At 35.0% G+C, this 17914-nt stretch overlaps 3 protein-coding genes across 13 annotated transcripts in view; 2 read left to right on the top strand and 1 right to left on the bottom strand.

Annotated features, from left to right (window-relative positions):
- The window catches only part of KRAS (KRAS proto-oncogene, GTPase), a 39399-nt gene extending 32262 nt beyond the window's left edge, over positions 1 to 7137 (top strand). Inside the window, exons 6-7 of one of the 4 annotated variants that reach the window (XM_034646552.1) lie at position 590; positions 2742 to 4803. In XM_034646552.1, coding sequence (XP_034502443.1) covers position 590; positions 2742 to 2858 — 118 coding nt within the window. In that variant the 3' untranslated portion in view covers positions 2859 to 4803. Of the gene's footprint in view, positions 1 to 589; positions 591 to 2741 lie in introns of all 4 variants that reach the window. The other 3 variants (XM_034646551.1, XM_034646550.1, XM_034646549.1) reach the window with 3 other exon arrangements.
- ETFRF1 (electron transfer flavoprotein regulatory factor 1) lies at positions 4029 to 12306 on the bottom strand. Of its 3 annotated transcripts, none has more exons than XM_002915273.4 (3): positions 12191 to 12306; positions 8393 to 8480; positions 4029 to 8311 (listed from the first exon to the last, which is right to left on the bottom strand). In XM_002915273.4, exons 2-3 carry the CDS (start codon positions 8441 to 8443, stop codon positions 8096 to 8098), a joined length of 267 nt encoding a protein of 88 aa, XP_002915319.1. In that variant the 5' UTR covers positions 8444 to 8480; positions 12191 to 12306; the 3' UTR covers positions 4029 to 8095. The 3 variants fall into 3 exon arrangements, with proteins under 3 accessions (XP_002915319.1, XP_011218078.1, XP_002915320.1); XM_011219776.3 differs by having other exon boundaries at positions 12187 to 12305; XM_002915274.4 differs by having other exon boundaries at positions 12099 to 12235.
- Positions 11604 to 17914, top strand: part of CFAP94 (cilia and flagella associated protein 94) — a 57595-nt gene continuing 51284 nt past the window's right edge. For 4 of the 6 annotated variants that reach the window (XM_034646543.1, XM_034646542.1, XM_019795323.2 and 1 more), the window contains exon 1: positions 11604 to 12475. In XM_034646543.1, the coding sequence (XP_034502434.1) occupies positions 12090 to 12475 (386 nt within the window). In that variant the 5' untranslated portion in view covers positions 11604 to 12089. Of the gene's footprint in view, positions 12476 to 15914; positions 15933 to 17914 lie in introns of all 6 variants that reach the window. The other 2 variants (XM_019795321.2, XM_011219775.3) reach the window with 2 other exon arrangements.

Here is a 17914-nt window from a genome sequence, read left to right as displayed (position 1 = left end):
CTAAAATGGTTGGGTTTCAACAAAATTACTGGGATAATATTTTTTCTTTTATTTGCGTATATGAAAATGACTAGTTCCCATATGGAAAAAAGGAATTCAGTGCCCTGTTTCTACTAATTATAACCTGTTTCTAATCATTGAAATTATTTAACTTTAATAAGTTACATAAAAGAGTTCAATATTAAGAAAGAACGCAGTATTAACCTATTTGTCAGAATCTTAGAAGAAGGTAATGTTAACAATTGTTTTCATTGTCTCCTAAATACTTCTGTCTTGTTTTCACCTTATAATGTGTCTTCTCTATATCCATATCATGGTTTTTCATTTTATCTGCTTCACCATTTTAGTATCATTGACATTTTTCTTCATTATAAAAGCAGTTGAAGTGGAGTAGACTACATAAGTTTGTTTGTATGTGTGATCAAAGGAAATTTGTGAAAGGTGGGAGAGTTGGACTAGATCTAGATCCTCTTTTAAGATTCCATACCATTCTCAGGATTTATGATTATAAATTAGTTGGGTTGGTGAGCTATAAAGTAATTATTCTTTATTATATCGTTGGAAGTTTTAGCTTTCTGTGTATTAAAAGGGTTAGCATGAAGGTTTATCTATATTAAGTCTCGATTGTATTGCTAATAAATTATATTTTATCACTTTTCCTCTCTCCTTTGGGTAAGGGAAAAGCATGTGCGTGTCAGTAATGAATGATATCAGAAAGTGGAGAATGTCAGTGAGTGCAGTTTGGGTGTTTTATTGGGGACTTTTTTCTCTTAGACGTCACACAAAAATTCTGGTTTTTATCCTAGAACTATTTATTTACTTATTAAAAGATTTTATTTTTTTCAAGATTTATTTATTTTAGAGAGATAGAGAACTGGGAGGGGGGAAGGGCAGTGGGAGAGAAAAATCCTCAAGCAGACTCCCCGCTGAGAGGAGAGCTTGATGTGGGACGTGATCATAGCCTGAGCTGAAATCAAAAGTTGGATGCTTTACCTGAGCCACCCAGATGCCCCTTAGAGAGAGAGATTGGGGCGTGTGGGGAAGGGCAGAGGGAGAGGGAGAGAATCTCAAGCATGCTCTGCACTCAGCAGGGAGCCAATGGTGGGGCTTGATCTTGGAACCAGAGATCATGACCAGAGCCAGAATCAAGAGTTGGTCGCTTAACCCACTGAGCCACCCAGGCACCCCTACAACTGTTTAAACCTAAACAAGCCTGTCATTCCTGCTGTGTTTCTTTAAAAATATTGATGATATTTTTCTGATTTTTTAGATCTTTTGTGAAAATTAGTTAAATGTAACTTGAATGAAAATGCCCTGAATTAATTTTATTATTTTGAAATATTAATTGTAAAAGATCTTAGTAGTGTAGTAAAAGAGAAATCCTATCACTGTTAAATTTTTAAATTTTAAATTATGTTCAACATAATATAACTTAATGTATTTATATGAATATTGAACAGAAGTGGCTAAAATGAGTAAAAACCCAATTTTCATTGTTCTTAAAGTGGCTTAATTTATACAACTTTATTTGCTGGGTATTTGATTTGTTCTTAGGACTCCCTCTAGTGTCTCTGTTTGAAAGCATCATTAGGTTAACAGGCTTAAAAATAATTACCGTTCCATTGAACAGATTTTTAAATACATAGAGGATCATACTTTTTAAATTTTTTTGTTTGTTTTCCTGTTTTTTATTTTGCTTTTATATTTAACTTGCTTTTTAGTGGGGTAATGACAGGAATTGACTTCTATAATCTTGTATAATTTCAGTATTGTAGGGTTAAAATCTCCTGCTACCACTTTGAGTGCCATTTTCCACCTTCTGAATTATTAGGTTAAAAATTATTCTGACTTAAAATCACTTTCAGCCATTACTTATTTAGATACCTTGCTTTGATCAGGAATAGATGTACCAAAATGACCAAATGGAAATTTCTTTGAAGATACAGCATTTGGCTTTATATGACAAACTTTTGAATACATAATATATTAAAACTAACTTAAACCATAATAAATAAAAGAGAATCTTCTCCAGAGTGGTAACTACACCACCATTTAAATGATTTAGCTTATTTCTCTACAAATCTGAGGTATTACATTCTTCAAACTGTTGTGTATTACCTTTGGAGTCATTTTAAGTTTCTATATGTTAAGTATATGCGTTGAAACCAATGCCTTAATATATATTATTTGAAAGCTGAAAGGATATTTGAATACTGTTTACTTCCTGGGGCTTATTTAAATCTAATGGATTTTAGTACGTATTGAACCCAGAGCTCAAATATTGTTACTGAATATTTATGAAAATAATACATACTTGCATGGCTTATATCTAATATCTAGAAACTCCGGGATAACTAAGTGTAAATGTATATTCACACACAGAAAAACACACACAGATGCATTTGGATTTTGGTGACAAAGTGTGCCAATATGGAAAAATGAGTAGCAGAGTAAGTTCTGGGAAAAAGTTATTTGTTCAGCTTATGTAAGATTGTGTACATTGACTTTTCTTTGCCTTCTGTAAAAATTAGTGTTCCTATTTATGATATTGATGAAATATTCAGGAAGAAAACATTATGAGAATCCTAGAAATCTGATACTTATTCAGTTGCCTAAAGAGAAATGTAAAGTCTCCTTATTTATCATTATTAGAGTTTCCATTAGTCATCTATCCTTTCTGTTATCTGTATACCTCAATCCATCATATATACTCACATTTTAGTACTTGTTATGTGTTTCAGGGTGTTGACGATGCCTTCTATACATTAGTTCGAGAAATTCGAAAACATAAAGAAAAGATGAGCAAAGATGGTAAAAAGAAGAAAAAGAAGTCAAAGACAAAGTGTATAATTATGTAAATACAATTTGTACTTTTTTCTTAAGGCATACTTAAGTAAAAGTGGTAATTTTTGTACATTACACTAAATTATTAGCATTTGTTTTAGCATTACCTAATTTTCTGCTCCATCCAAACTGTTAGCTTTTATCTTGAATGCTTATTTTAAAATGACAGTGGAAACTTTTTCCTCTAAGTGCCAGTATTCCCTGAGTTTTGGTTTTTGAACTAGCAATGCCTGTGAAAAAGAAACTGAATACCTGAGATTTCTGTCTTGGGGTTTTTGGTGCATGCGGTTGATTACTTCCTATTTTTCTTACCAATTGTGAACTTTGGTGTGAAACAAATTAATGAAGCTTTCGAATCATCCCTATTCTGTGTTTTATCTAGTCACATACATGGATTAATTACTAATTATAACCTCAGTTGAGATTTCATGATTGGTTTTACTGAAACATTGAGGGAACATGAATTTATGGGCTTCTTATAGATTCATCTTGTAGGTATAATGTCCTAGAGTTTCAGTCACCCTTAATGAATGTAAAGTTACACTGTTCACAAAGGTTTTCTGCATCTTTTCACTGCTATTTGTCATAGTCACGCTCCCTAAAATATTATATTTTTTCTATAAAAAGGGAAAAAATGGAAAAAAATACAAGGCAATGGAAAATATTAAAAGGCATTTACTTTCCATATTAGATAAATTCCTATAATACTCTGAATAGCTTTTCCTGTTAAGGCAGACCCAGTATGTAATGAGGATTATAGCAACCATTTTGGGACTATATTTACATGCTACTAAATTTTTGTATTAATTGAAAAAATTTTAACATGTATAAAAAATTCCCATAGTAATTAAATATAGTCTCCATGTGTCAGATTGCTCTTTCTTAGTATAACTTTAAATCTTTTCGTGATCTTCAGTCTTAGAAAATAGTTTTAATTCTGGTAGTGACATTAAAGATTATTTGGGCCAGTTAGCTCTAGAAGATATTAAAGAGACCAAGGTGGCAAGGCCAGGCGTTGTGTGAACCTTTGAGCTTCATTAAGAGTTTCATAGTATGGACTGCATCCCTGCGGTCTCCCAGTGTTGTCATGCATTGGGTGGTCAAAGTGGGGATGAGGAGAGTTTGGATAAGATGCATCCTCACTGTGTGGTGGTCCTGCTGACAGATCAGGAACATCACTTTTGTTTTTTTTTTTTTTAAAAAAACTTTTTAAAAACATAATTTCAAATAAGATTTCAGGGTAGGGGATGGCAAGACTAATTTTTTTTAAACAGTGAAGTGAAAAAGTTTCAAAATCTTTAGTATTGGCTTGTTCTCAACACTGGCTGAAGTAACATTTCATACATACAAGTATGGTCCATATTTAAGAATATCTAATACTTAAATAATAAAATAATAACAGTGATTCTTTCAGTGCTTTTAAAATGTATTTTTAAATATCTGAAGTGAGATGGTGTATTGAGGTGAAGATATCACTGGACTAGGAGGAAGGTGACTTAAATTCTAGTTACATGTCTTTTACAACTTCAGTTTTGGGCAAATCACTTACTATCCATTTCTTCATGTTAAAATAAGTCATCTCAAAGGCTATAGCTAGCATACAACTATGTGATTTACATTCAGTTTACATAAGGATATATCTATCTGTCAATCTCAGCACAATCTGTAACTTTTTAACTGTGTTACTATCTTCAGCGCCAGTCTCAGACAAAGTTGTGCAAGAGGTGAAGTTTATTTTTGAGTATCTGTTCTCCAGTAGCAGTACTCCTCTCCCATATTAGTGTCACCTTGCCTGCCTACCCTTCTACATGCCCCATGACTTGACGCTTTTTCTTTTAATTCTTCTAATTCCCCTAACCTCAAGATTTATTACTGCTTTGGATATCTCCATGAAGGCTCAACATAATCTGACAGATACTGTAGTAGGATTTGACTTAATAAACTAATTTTCAGATGGTCGCTATTGCAATTTAATTTTGATCCTTTGAACATCATCTATTTGCTACCTGGTCTACTAGTGACTAAGTAGGAAAAGTAGGAATTTTCATACCTGCTATGAATAAACAGACCCTATCCAGTAGAATTTAATAAATTTAATTCAGAAATACTGAAAGATTTCCTTAGATAATCTAAAACTAGGATTAGCCCTGGTAACAGTGATACATTCCATTATTTTAATAAGTAAAATCTTCTTACAATGAAAAATACTTTAAAATTTAATTCATAAAGCTTACTTTTTAGCAGAATTAATTTTTACAGCAAAAGTCTGAGTGCCTGTTGGATGCCAGGTACTACACAAGGCACTGGGGATATTACAGTATCCCCAACAAGGGACATAATCCCTCTCCTTACGTAGTGCTGATATCTTAGAGTGGTCTGTAATATCTTAGGCATTTGGCACATGACCCAGAGATAACATGCATATTTTAGTTTGGCAGAGTAGGGAGATAGTCTCTAAGGTTTCTTCCAGATCTAAAATAATTGTTTTGCTCTGATTCCAGTAAAGCTGTTTAATCAAGCTACTTTATATAAATCACTTTACTTCATTATTTTAAAGGAATAAACTTGACTATATTGTTTTTTATTTGGGATAATTATGTGATTTTGTTGGGACAGTTGTAGTACACATTAAATCATATGTCAGATGATAACATTAAAATTCCCAAGTGTGTAATATTGTAGTTGGTCTCTTTGTATCATAATTAAAATAGACTTAAATATTGAATTCAAAAATAGTTTCATTTATCTGGGTGTGAATAAACAGATGCCTGAACTAAATCACAGAAAAGGAAATTTTTGTGTAAAAATCAGTCCAACTTGTGAAATGCTATGCTAAACTACAGGTTTATGGAACATTATCTAGATCGGGTGTTAAGACTTTATATAGTACTTCCTCTTGTTTCTACACAAGAGAAAGAAATGGCCATACTTCAGGAATTGCAGTGCATAACTGAGGGATTTTTAGGACTCTTGAATTTTTAATGTACCTGGGCAACTTTTTTTAGGCAGTGGTAATTATCCTTTATTATGTGAATTTTGAATGGTTTGACAAAAGGTTTGTTTTTGTAGAGATTTTAAAAGGGGAGCGATAATCCTAGAAAGAAATATTATGTAATTATTACGGCCTTAAAGATAAAAATCCTTGGAGTTGAAAAAATTGCTAAATTACATAGTCTTAGACATTAACATGTTTGTGGAAGAATGTAGAAGTAGGTAGTATAATTTGAGTGAATATTCCCAGTTAGGAATTCTAGGCTCTGTTTTAACTGAGTCACACTGCATAGGAATTTAGAACCTAACTTATACAGGTTATCAGAATCTTTGCCACCATTGCACAATTTTGTCCTAATATATATAGAAAGTTTGTGAGGCATGTTCAGTTGCAGTTTGCATAAGTTTATCTCATTTGTGTTCCAGTGATTTTTATCTTCTAACCATTTTTTTCTAAACAATACACGTTTTGTTGGTAGGCAATAAAAACTGTCATTTCCATTGTCAAAAAGTAATTTCTTGGTAACTGTTTTAATGATTTTTAAAAAACCAGTTACTTTAAAACTGAATTTATATTTAATAACTTCTGTATTAGTATTGGGTAGCATGAAATTTGCATTGAGAAATTGAACAGCATACAACTGGTAGCTGTAAATTCCTTCAGAAAATGAAAATCATTTCTTCCTAAAGATATTATTTACATCAGTTCTTGAAGAATAGTCATAACTAGATTAGTAAATGTTTTTAGTTTAATAGTTTTAAGTGCCTGTTTGGGATGATGATAGGCAATTTAGATGAATTTAGGAAAAAACAAAGTTCTTACTTACAGAAATTCCATTACAGAGGGCCCCTTCCCGTAAGCTAAATGGGTTATGTAATGTTTTATCCAGAAGTTTCCAGTTCCACTGTCTTGTGTTTTCATGTTGAAAATACTTTTGCATTTTTCCTTTGAGTGCCAATTTCTTACTAGTACTATTTCTTAATGTAACATGTTTACCTGGAATGTATTTTAACTATTTTTGTATAGTGTAAACTGAAACATGCACATTTTGTACATTGTGCTTTTTTTTGTGGGACATATGCAGTGTGATCCAGTTGTTTTCCATCATTTGGTTGCGCTGACCTAGGAATGTTGGTCATATCAAACATTAAATTTAAAAATGACCACTCTTTTAATTAAAATTAACTTTTAAATGTTTATAGGAGTATGTGCTGTGAAGTGATCTGAAATTTGTAATATTTTTGTCATGAACTGTACTGCTCCTAATTATTGTAATGTAATAAAAATAGTTATGGTGACTATGATAGTGTGTACTTCTTGATGGAAATTTCAAACATCTGCCCCACAGTTGATATGGAATATCTTATAAGCCACAGACACTGTATTAGTGAATCTTTTGCAGCTTATGCGTTTATGTTCTTTATTTGTGAAGGGTGCTGTGAACATTATGTAAACGTTTAAGTGTTTGCTTAAAACCATGTTAGATTTAGGTCCATTACTGTGTTAACTCATTTAGAAGTAGATGCAAAACACATCTGCCTTAATGATGAAAGAACAGAATAACATTATTTATTACTTTTTATCAGTAAAGGTAATTGATACACAGCAGGTGATTTGTTTTAAGACCCAAAGGGAGCCAGCAGCAAAATTAATAATGGAAGATACTAAATAGGTATATATAATGCCAGTCACTGGCAGCCTACTTCAAGATCAGAAATAATCTTACCCCATACATATTACTTCTATAACTGCACTTAAATCATTACCGTGTGCTATTTGTTTTGTGGTGAACCTTAAATGTGTGCTGTTAATGTACCAAATGTGCTCAAAAATAAGGTGGTACTCCTTCAAAAGTTAAGGGAAAGAAATGTGCAAGAAATTATTTTGCTTAGTTAAATGTATTAAATGAGATTCTCTTGTCAGTAAAATGGAGAAATGGGCTAAGAATAACTGGTAAAAAAAATCATTGAGCTCAAATTATTTTAAGTACGTTATATTTTCATTCAAAATTGGGTACTCATTAATTTTTAATTTGTAGTTGGCTATATTGCTGATTTTGTATAAAAATTAAACATAAAGGGTTGCTGATAAAGCTCTGTGAACAGAAGCTGAAGCCTATTTTAGTTCATTAAGGCAGCTCAGGTATTATTTACGTAACGTGTATATCTTGCCATCTTAAGTTACAGTTACTGTTATCATATCTGGTATACATAAACAGCTGGCACTGAATTCCAGTCAAATTATAGTAATAGTGATCAGTTAGTTTTGTTGATCTGAATAATAGCGTTGTTTCATCGCTCTGTATTTCCTAAGGAAGTATAAAGCTTCTAGCTCTTTCATTACAAATTCGCCCCGTCCAATAAGTTCTTTGATCTTCTGTGGGTCCTTCACATCTTTGTTTTTTAGGAAAACATTCTTCAGACGCCTTTTAAAATAGTCTGCTCCTTTTGGATAGTCTCGTCCAAGATACAGCAGCTTAAAAAAGAAAGGTTATATATTTCTAAACAATCTGTGTCTCAGTAAAATATGTATAAAACTGGCAACATAATTACTTACATTTTTATAAAGATTCAGTACTTCTCCTCTTAAAGAATTGGCCATTTTCATTTATTAGGGAAAGTATCCCCTTTTATACATAACATACCTAAAGAAAAATAAAAATGTTTGTAAAAAACTGCTTTGTAGTCCCAAAAAAAGACTCAAAGATTTTATACATTGGGAAAAAATGGTAACTTTTTTTTTTCATTCAGTAAATACTTATTGAGCACTTATGTTCCAAGCAGTGGGACATATCCATGAAATGTCAGATAAGATACCTGCTCTCACAAAACTAACCTTTCCTGTGGGAGATATAATAAGCAAACAGAATTATGAATTGTGTAAGTCCTATGAAGGAAAAAGAGTAATGAGAGAGAAAATGAATTGTCAAAGACAGTTATGTAGGTATACCTTCTTTTATACAGAGTGGAATGAATTAGATCTAAATCCCAGCTGCATAATGTTATAGAGATTACTTAACCTTTATGAGCTTCAGTTTCCTTACTGTCGAAAGGAAGACTGTCTACGTTGCTCTCAAGGCAAGGCCAGATTCATTTGGAGGACACTGGAAAGAGACCTAGTCATATCTAGAAGGGTGCTATCCTAAGAAAGCCTAAAGAGTGGAAGCTGGGTGTGGGAGTCAAGCAGGTTCACAGCTACTGGTAGATGGGCAATAAGAGTGGTGGTAAAGAGACCAGTGAACGACCCCTACGTGGGTACAAGTGTGACAGACAAGCGGGCAACATCCAGTGGAGTAGGTTATGCTTTATGTGTAACTCGTTAGTGCCACTAGGGAAAGGTGGCTCCTTAAAGGCACCATGACAGCCTACACACAGAAAATAACTCCCATTACTTCTTACGGTTGTGAGGATTAAATCATAAAATTCCTAACACCATAAGCATTTAGTTCATGATAGGCCCAAAGTAAATGTCCATGTCATTTATAAAGTTCCTTAAAATTCTGTTATTCCTATATTCCCAATGACCTAAGAAAACGTATACTTTATGTCCCTCATTAACATAATTATTTTGAAATAATTTCAATCTTGCAGAAAAGTTGCAACATATTTCCTGAACAAGAATTTGAGGAATATACTTAAGAATTTGAGAATTTAGAGAAACTTGCTAACATGACATACAATTAGTGTGAATACTTTGCAGTGCCATCCAACAGAAATATAATCCAAGACATCTATGTAATACTACATTTTCTAGTAGCCCATATTAAAAAATAATTTAAATATATTTTGTCCATATCCAAAATATTATTTCAATGTGTCATGTTAGCTACATTTCAGGTGCTTATATTGCCACCACAGTGGACAGAACAGCTTTAGAGTATAGTTCCTGTGAACAAGGACAATTCCTACAGGACAGTACAACCATCAGAATCAGGAAGCTAACAGTGCTACGTACATTACGACATCAAATCCACAACCCCTTCATGTTTTGGCAGCCCTGCCTTAAAGATGCCCTTTATAGCAGAAAGTTCCAATCCAGGATTACACATTGCATTTAATTTTCATGTCTCTTTAGCCTTCAGTCCGAAACAATTCCTCAAGTTTCCTTGACTTTCATGAACTTCATTCATACTTGTGAAGATCACAGGCTGTTTATTTTATAGAATAGCTGGAGACTACCACAGATGTTTAAAGTGCTCAGAAATAACAGAGTACCCTGGGAAGGGGAGCAAGGGACTGGGGAACAGGAAGGGATCAAAAGGCAGGAGGCAATCTGTGGGGATAATGGAGATGTTCATTACTGTGATTGTGGTGATAGTTTTATAGCTGTATGCATATGTCAAATTTATCAGATCGACTTACACTTTAAAGTGTAACTTACTGTATGTCAATTATGCCTCAGTAAAACTTTTAAAAAATTGGCATAAATATGCTAGCAAAATGTTAAGAGGAGGGCTGGGAAATAGTAAGGTACACATGGAAATGAGATCTAAGCTACAAGGCTGCCAGTTAGTGGTCAGGATAGGTCTGCCGCCAGTCAAGTTGCATAAAACTGGGTATGCCTCTCTCCGGTGGGAGCCCTGTTTGTAAACACTTATTTAAAATTTTTTTAAAAATACATGTGGAAGACTCCTGCTGCCAGGATGGCAGCTAAATAAAGTCCTTTTCACTTCTTGCTGAAGTTCATAAATCTGATTCTCTGGCTTCTCTTTCTTAAGGGAGGAAAAATCACATATGAACAAACATTATTTCTTTTAATTCTTACAGAATTCTTCACTTTATTAATAGTTTTTAAGCTAATTCACATAGCAAACATACAATGTATCAGAACAATTCTTTTTGAGCTTTCTTGCAATTTTGTTTTTCTCCAAATTGCATTTTCTGCTTTTGTCTGGATAGCTTCCAAGCTTTCTTCCCAAGTCTGCTTCCCTCCCCCCGCCCCCGCTGCTATTTTTACAAGTGAAATGACAAAAAAAAAAAGCTTTTTAGAAGATCTGTATACATGGCTGCAACTTAACAGACTCCGAGCTTCACTTAGGGTGATCTCAGTGCACCCTTTGTTGGGGAACCTCTGAAGTCAAAGTCCTTCTTCCTGGGCTGATCAGTTTCCCCAGAGAAGAAATTTCTAGTTTGCTGAGGTTTTGTATATTCAATCTTAATAAAAGGAAGAAGAATGGGGCCTTGCATTCAGCATTATGTACACCAAATTTAATTTGTTTCCAGTGTGGTTCTCACGTACTTAGTATACCTGAGGGCACCCCAGTGCAGAGAATAGTATTATTTGGTCAGAAATATATCTCCATGCTTCTGTGAAATGAGGGACGCAGTCCCTCTAGAGGTGTTTTTCAAATAGCTTTTACTTAATCTCTGATTTACTTCATTCTTCATTTCCAATTCCCTGTTCCACTGGCTTTTGAAAATTAATGCAGTATAAACTAGGCTTTTCTGGTGTGTTGAGTCACATGCATTCATCTGGTTTGCAACTTCCAAGATTTTACTGTTGTCATCTTCTCTCTCATTTTTTCAATTTTTATAATCCTCATTTACTAATACATTTAGTCAATAAAGTTGGAAGGGAGAGAGCATTATAAAATTATAATTCAGAGATAAGAAATGGTGCCATGATTTTAAAGTATTCGATGTTTTGTCATGCTAAAACAGGGTTCCAAAATCACAGAATTGAGAATTTGGAAGGAGCTTAATTTCTTAATCATTTAATTTCTAGTTTTCCTGTTGGCCTAAGTTGCCAGTGTTTCTTCATGTGGGGAGGAGACTGAAATTCTGAAGGTTATGCTACTGGCTAGCACAATTAGCCTGTGACCTTGGGTTTAATGAGTCTTGCTGGGCCTCAGCGACCTTCACTGTAGGAAATCCTTTGCCCAGGAATCACTTCAAGTAATTTCCAGTTCTTGTTTAGAGCTGCTCTTAGAAGAAAAACGGCATATACATAACTTGCACAGAAAGTAAACGGAGCCATGTGCAGAGAGAAGAATCCAAAGGTTATTAATTTCAAAATAACCAACCCTCTTGGAACCAATTTATTTACCCCTTTCTCTAAATTGCCAATTGAGCCCCGTCCCCACTCGGTTCTAAGCTGTGGTGGCCCAGGCAGCCCACCCAGGTGTCAGTCACTTCACCCAATCGCGAAGCCGGCGTCTCCCTTCCTTCTGGAAAGCCCTTAGAGAAAGAGTCGCCCCAACACACTCCTAGGCAGGAAGTGAGACTGTCAACGTCAGAAGACGTTCAGAAACCCTATGCCTCACCCGGTAGTCCCTGGCCAGAGCATACTTCATCGCCTCCAGACCCCAAGATCTGGAAAACAGAAGAAAACGTCCCTGCGGCTGCACTCACGCACTTTCCGGCATTCCACAGCCATAAAGGCCTCCGACCGCTCCGACTCCGGGGTCCGTCAACACCGAGGCAGGGCGGGTGTTGGTGTGAGGCAGCCAGTCAGAGAAGGGGGCGGGGCGCCCCACGGAAGAGCCCCAGCGAGATTGCGCGGACTGGCACGAGAGGATTTGCGCCCTTTCCCTTGGGCGCCAGTGGGCGGGGCTTGTCGTCCTGACAACGCGGGAGCGTTCGTCCACAAGCTCAGAGCTCAGGTGTGGCCGACTACGGAGGCTGTGCTTGCTGCAGAATGGTGAGCAGGGAAAGTGGGGGACCCAGCTGAAGGGGCGAGCAGTGATTCACCCGTGTTAAATGATGTAATTAGAGTTTGACATATTTTAGAGGGGAGCGGGTGGGTTTAAGAAAGAACCCTTACCCCTGTGGGAAATCGGCCTTCTTATCCGTGGCCTTCGCGTCCGGGATCTCAGGGACGGATGGGAGTCGAAAACCGGCTTCTGCAAACGGGGGATAGCCAGTGCGGTCAAATGATGTCCTAATCCCGCACTGTTTCTAGGTTTAAGAATTGGCCTCAACCAGGTAATTTCCAAGAGTGATAGACGTTTCCATTAAATTGCTTTTATCACTGGCAGCTTGGCGAAAATGTGTTTTTGTGCCTTCTCGGCACTTGATTAAAAGCTGTTGCAATTTATTCTGCTTTGGAAAGTTATTTTATGTGGTCTTTTGTGGAAATATGAATTGTTTTGTGATTCAGATTACTCAGCTTGCCTTGAATTTATTAAATGTAATAAAGCTGCTTGTTTTGTTTTAATGCACTCCTTAGCTGTTTTGTCTTTTTCCAGAACACAAACCAACCTGCCCCTATGAGATGATCTCTGTTCCCATTTTCTTAAATGTGACTTCCATCTTCTCTGGTTAAAATCAAAGGAAGTAGAAAAAGTAATTATTTCATTCATTAATTAAGGGGAAATTCGGGGTACATTCTTTGGGTTTGACACTAGGCTAGAAGTCAAGGATCTAAAAGTGAATATTACAACCCCTCCCTGCTATGGGAAACAGGTTAAACTCATAAGAATACAGTATTTGTTTTTGTTTTTGTTTTAGATTTTATGTATTTATTTGACAGAGAGACAGCCAGCGAGAAAGGGAACACAAACAGGGGGAGTGGGAGAGGAAGAAGCAGGCTCCCAGTGTAGGAGCCTGATGTGGGGCTCAATCCCAGGACTCTGGGATCAGGCCCTGAGCCGAAGGCAGACGCTTAACGATTGATCCACCCAGGCGCCCCAGAATACAGTGTTTTAACTGTAACAATTGAAATGTCTGCAATGGAATAAGATTAAGTTGGGAATGATGAAATTGGGGTGGGAAAGGGCACAGAAAGGGAAGAGCAGTGCTTTTCAAACTGTGTTTTAAAGTATGAATATGAGTTTGCCAGAATTGATGGAGAATGTTCATATCAGGAAGAACAGGAAGTATGGATGTTAAGCCGACTTAAAACTGTTGATACATTGAGGGAACAATAAGCCCTTATTTATTTTCCAGTGGAACATAAATTTCATCGTATCCCTCTAGCAATGTTTCTCACAATGTCCCTGGAACATTTACTTCTGCCACATCTGGAATACTTGTTAAGATGCAGATTCTAGGAACAGACCTGCCTCCAAACAAACCTACTGTATTAGTTTCCTAGGGCTGCCAAGTAACAAAGTAAAACAAACTAAGTGGCTTAAAAGGTAGAAACTTACTGTTTCACAATTCTTTTGTGGCTGATAAATCCAAGATCAAGGTGTTTCCAGGGCTCTGCTCCCTCTGTGGGTGCTAGGAAGGGATCTGTTCAGACCTCTTCCCTAGCTTCTGGTAGTTCCTTGGCTTCTGGCAACATACCCTCATTCTTTATGTGGTGGTCTTTGTGTGTGTCTGTATCCAAGTTTCTCCTTTTTATAAGGACATCAGTCATATTGCATTAAGGTTATTCTATTCCATTATGATGTCATCTTAATTTAACTAATTACATCAACAACAACTCTAGTTACAAATAAGGTAAAATTTGGAGGTACTGCGGGAGTAGGATGCGGATGCAGTTCAGTCCATAATATCTACTGAATCACAGTGGGGGCGATGTGTGTATACTTTTACCACAGGAATATGCATTTTTTTTTTTAACAAGCCCTCTGCTTTGAGAACTACCCTTGACTCTTGAATAACACTGGTCTACTTTGAACTGTGGGAATCACTTATAGGCAGATTTTTTAAATAAATACAGTACAATGCTGTTAATGTATTTTTTCTTATCATTTTCTTACTATTTCTTTTTTCAAGCTTATTTTATTGCAAGAATACAGTATATAATAAATATACAAAATATGTGTTAACTGTTTATGTTATTAGTAAGTCTTCTAGTCAACAATAAGCTATTAATAGTTAAGTTTTGGGGGGAGTCAGAAGTTATATGTGGGCTTTTGCCTGCATGGGGGTCAGCACCCCAACTTCTTATTGTTCAAGGGTCAGCTGTACTGTACTACATGATGCTCTTTTTATGATTTGCAGGAGGGGTTAGGATAAGTACTAATCCCAAACCTACTTCACATTAAAAGCACTAATGAGAGATGATAATTTGCCCATCTTACAATACGACTACTTGAGAATCGGAGCATACAGTTTGCATATTCTGCTGTATAGTACTTACTGCAGGATGGGAGTGTATTAACTATTAATTGATAGTAAATATGGTAATAAAAATAGAACCTAACTGTAAAAATTATATGAGAGCAAAGTCTCTACTCTTCATCTTTATATCATCTCCAGTGTCCCTGAGCAACCTGTATGCAAATCATTAATAAATATCTGCTGAATGAATTAATAAAATATATGTACTTTCAAGAAGGTAAAATCTGCTTCATGTCAGTTTCAACATTTATATTTAATACAGTGATAATCTTATAGCTTGAACCGGTAATTTCTCCTGGATAAGTCTTCAGATGTGGAATGTGTATAATCTTATAGTCACATGATCTCCTACAGAGTCCCTATCAGAAATCTAATGGACACATGAGCCTAATCAGGAAATTACAAGTAGGGTTAATTGATAAACACATGTAATGATTGTGCTAATGGTAATTAGTTATTGCAATACTGTGCTTTCCAAATTAATTTCCAAAGAAGAATAGATCTGCTTTAAGACACATTGCTGAACAGAATCATTTTAAAATAGCTTTGCCTGCTTTAAATAACTGATTCTTTTTCTATAAAATCAGTCATCTAATTTTACAGAAAGATTATTTATTTATGAGATCATTTCCACACTTTCAAACTTGACATCAGTGCCTGTATTTAGTCAATCACTTATTGTTCCTTGGAACCCTTTAAGCCAGTATCTCCCTGACAGCTACTCTGTGTAGTGGTAGGTCATTTCATCACACATAAGTCATTGAGTGACTGTCATAAGAAAGAGTGTAAGATTTAAGAGTGTATAATTTTAGAAAGATGCTTCAGTGGGTGAACTATTTTTGTTTTTCCTAGACCTGCTTATAGTTTTGTCTAAATTCTTTTTTAAAAGACTTTATTTTGAGATAATTTTAGATTTACACGAAAGTTACAAAGATGATGCAGAGAGTTTCCTTATGCTTTTTACCCAGCTTCTCCTAATTTTCAGATTTTATATAATCTTGGTAGTTTTGCTAAAAATACCTGAGTTTTTAAAAATTTATCAATCCTTTTGTTTTTCTAACTTTCAGGGTCCCAAAGCAAAAAAGGTAGGTAGAAATTATTTTCTCAAAATAGATAGTTTTATAAGCACTGACATTGTATGAACAGAATTTTTAAACATTCTTCTGGTTAGTTTTATTATAGTTTATAATAGGATTTACTAAGCTTACTTTTTAGATATTAATGCTATTTAAATCATGGGTAATCCTTTACAAAACAGGACATACTTCAAATTTGACATAAAAAGATACTTGTAGTTTCACAGTCTTTAATTTTTACTTGTACTACTTGTACCTAGATTTGAGGCTTTTTATTAGTTGTGCTCTAGAAAATGTTAGATTAGGAACCCCTTTTTAAAAAATTCTGGATAAACACAAAAATTTAGTCACAAAACCTTAAAAGTGGACCCCAAGGTCATATGTCTTTAAATGGATTGCGTAGTAATGCATACTTGATTTTCTTTTGTACTTTGTAGAAATCTGAATTTAATAAAAGATGTCTGGAATGCCTTATTCTCTTTTTCACTTAGTAGATTTATACTTTAAAGCAGAGCTTATAATCTCTTGACTGGCAAGCCAGATTTAGTCCCTAACCGTATTTTTTTTGACCTAAAAAGTTTTTTTATTAGTTGACAAATTATTTTCATACAAAAATGTGATTTCCATCTATTCTTAAAACATTGGAAACCTGATGACATTGGGCGTATAGTCCTGCACGGCGGCAGTTGGCTAGACTGAGTAGCAGCCACCCCTTTTAGAAATGCATAAACTCCAGTTTGCCACGGTCTTGACTATGACTAAAATCCCTACTGTATTTACCTGCCTGATCCCAATAGGGATTTGGGTTTGGAATGCTGGCTTTAAGGCATATTTCATAAGGTCGCTTCTCTGTAAAATTTTCTACTGTTCTTTCTTCCACAATCAGCTATGTTGTGTTCTCATAGCACATCCATTTGTACATACCTCAATTATAACCTTTAAATCATTTTGTTGTAATAATTTATTACTGTGAGCTGTCTTAGGTCAGGAGCACGTCATATTAATTTTTATGTTCATAGCATTTAGTGCAGTGCCTGGCACATAGTAGAAATTCAGTCAGTGTTTGTCTAATGAGTATGTGAAACCCATTTACCCTGCCAACATTTAAAAACACCTGGGCCCTTGACCATTTAAAGGAAATGCTTATTTAAATGTGTATTCAATATTTATACAATTAAACATTTCTTTAGGAGATGCTTTTGAGTGCCTCTGTGTTTGCTTCTCAGTCGTTTGGACCCACTAACCAACCTGAAACTATTTTAAGGGCTGTGGATATAACTGAACAAAATTTGTGAACGTTCTGGACACATTCTCATGAAAGTGTTCTGGAGGACTACAATTATTTGTATGTGAGTCTGTAATAGTTTATTGGTTTGTGTGGATTTTCATTTTTGGTTTTAGATTGTGAAATCTTAGAAACATTGTTTTCAGTGTGAAAACTCATTGTTCTGAATGACTTTGGTGCTTAATTATGTATGCACGGGTGCTAAGTAAATACTTCTGGATTATTTTGTTCAGAGTGTTGTATCCTTAGAGAATGGTGATAGGAAGCCTCTGAAATTTGAAACCAAACATAAGGAATAAATCACTCACTTTTTATTTATTCCATTCTTAAAGATTGTGGTTTGGGGATTGAGTCTGTGAGGGAATTTATAGTATAGTTAGGAAAGCATTGAAAGATATATTTTATCCTTTCTGATTTGTCACAGATTTTTTTAAGGGAAAAGTAATAAATGCACATGGTACAAAATTAAAGTAGCATAAAAATGGAAAATTGCCTCTTGCTAAAGACTGGAAGAACTACTGCGAATCTTCTCATAAGTTGTCTACGTTAAAGAGTACACACACTTCCCTTTTCTCCCCACAGACGGGAGCATTCTGCACCTTCTATTTAGCATTTAATGATATTGTATTTTATTAATTCTAGGATACTCATCTTTTTACACTTTAGCATTACTAAAATTGAGATGTGCCTTATAGTCAATGTCGTC

The sequence above is a fragment of the Ailuropoda melanoleuca genome, chromosome 16, assembly GCF_002007445.2.
Source record: "Ailuropoda melanoleuca isolate Jingjing chromosome 16, ASM200744v2, whole genome shotgun sequence".
NCBI lineage: Eukaryota > Metazoa > Chordata > Mammalia > Carnivora > Ursidae > Ailuropoda > Ailuropoda melanoleuca.
This window is presented reverse-complemented; position numbering and strand designations above follow the sequence as displayed.

What these genes read in the sequence shown, in the direction of transcription:
- ETFRF1 (XM_002915273.4), bottom strand. Translation starts at nt 8,443, where the DNA reads ATGAAAATGGCCAATTCTTTAAGAGGAGAAGTACTGAATCTTTATAAA. An exon ending in TACTGAATCTTTATAAAAAT is followed by an intron (nt 8,312 to 8,392) that starts GTAAGTAATTAT and finishes TTCTTTTTTAAG; the next exon opens with CTGCTGTATCTTGGACGAGA.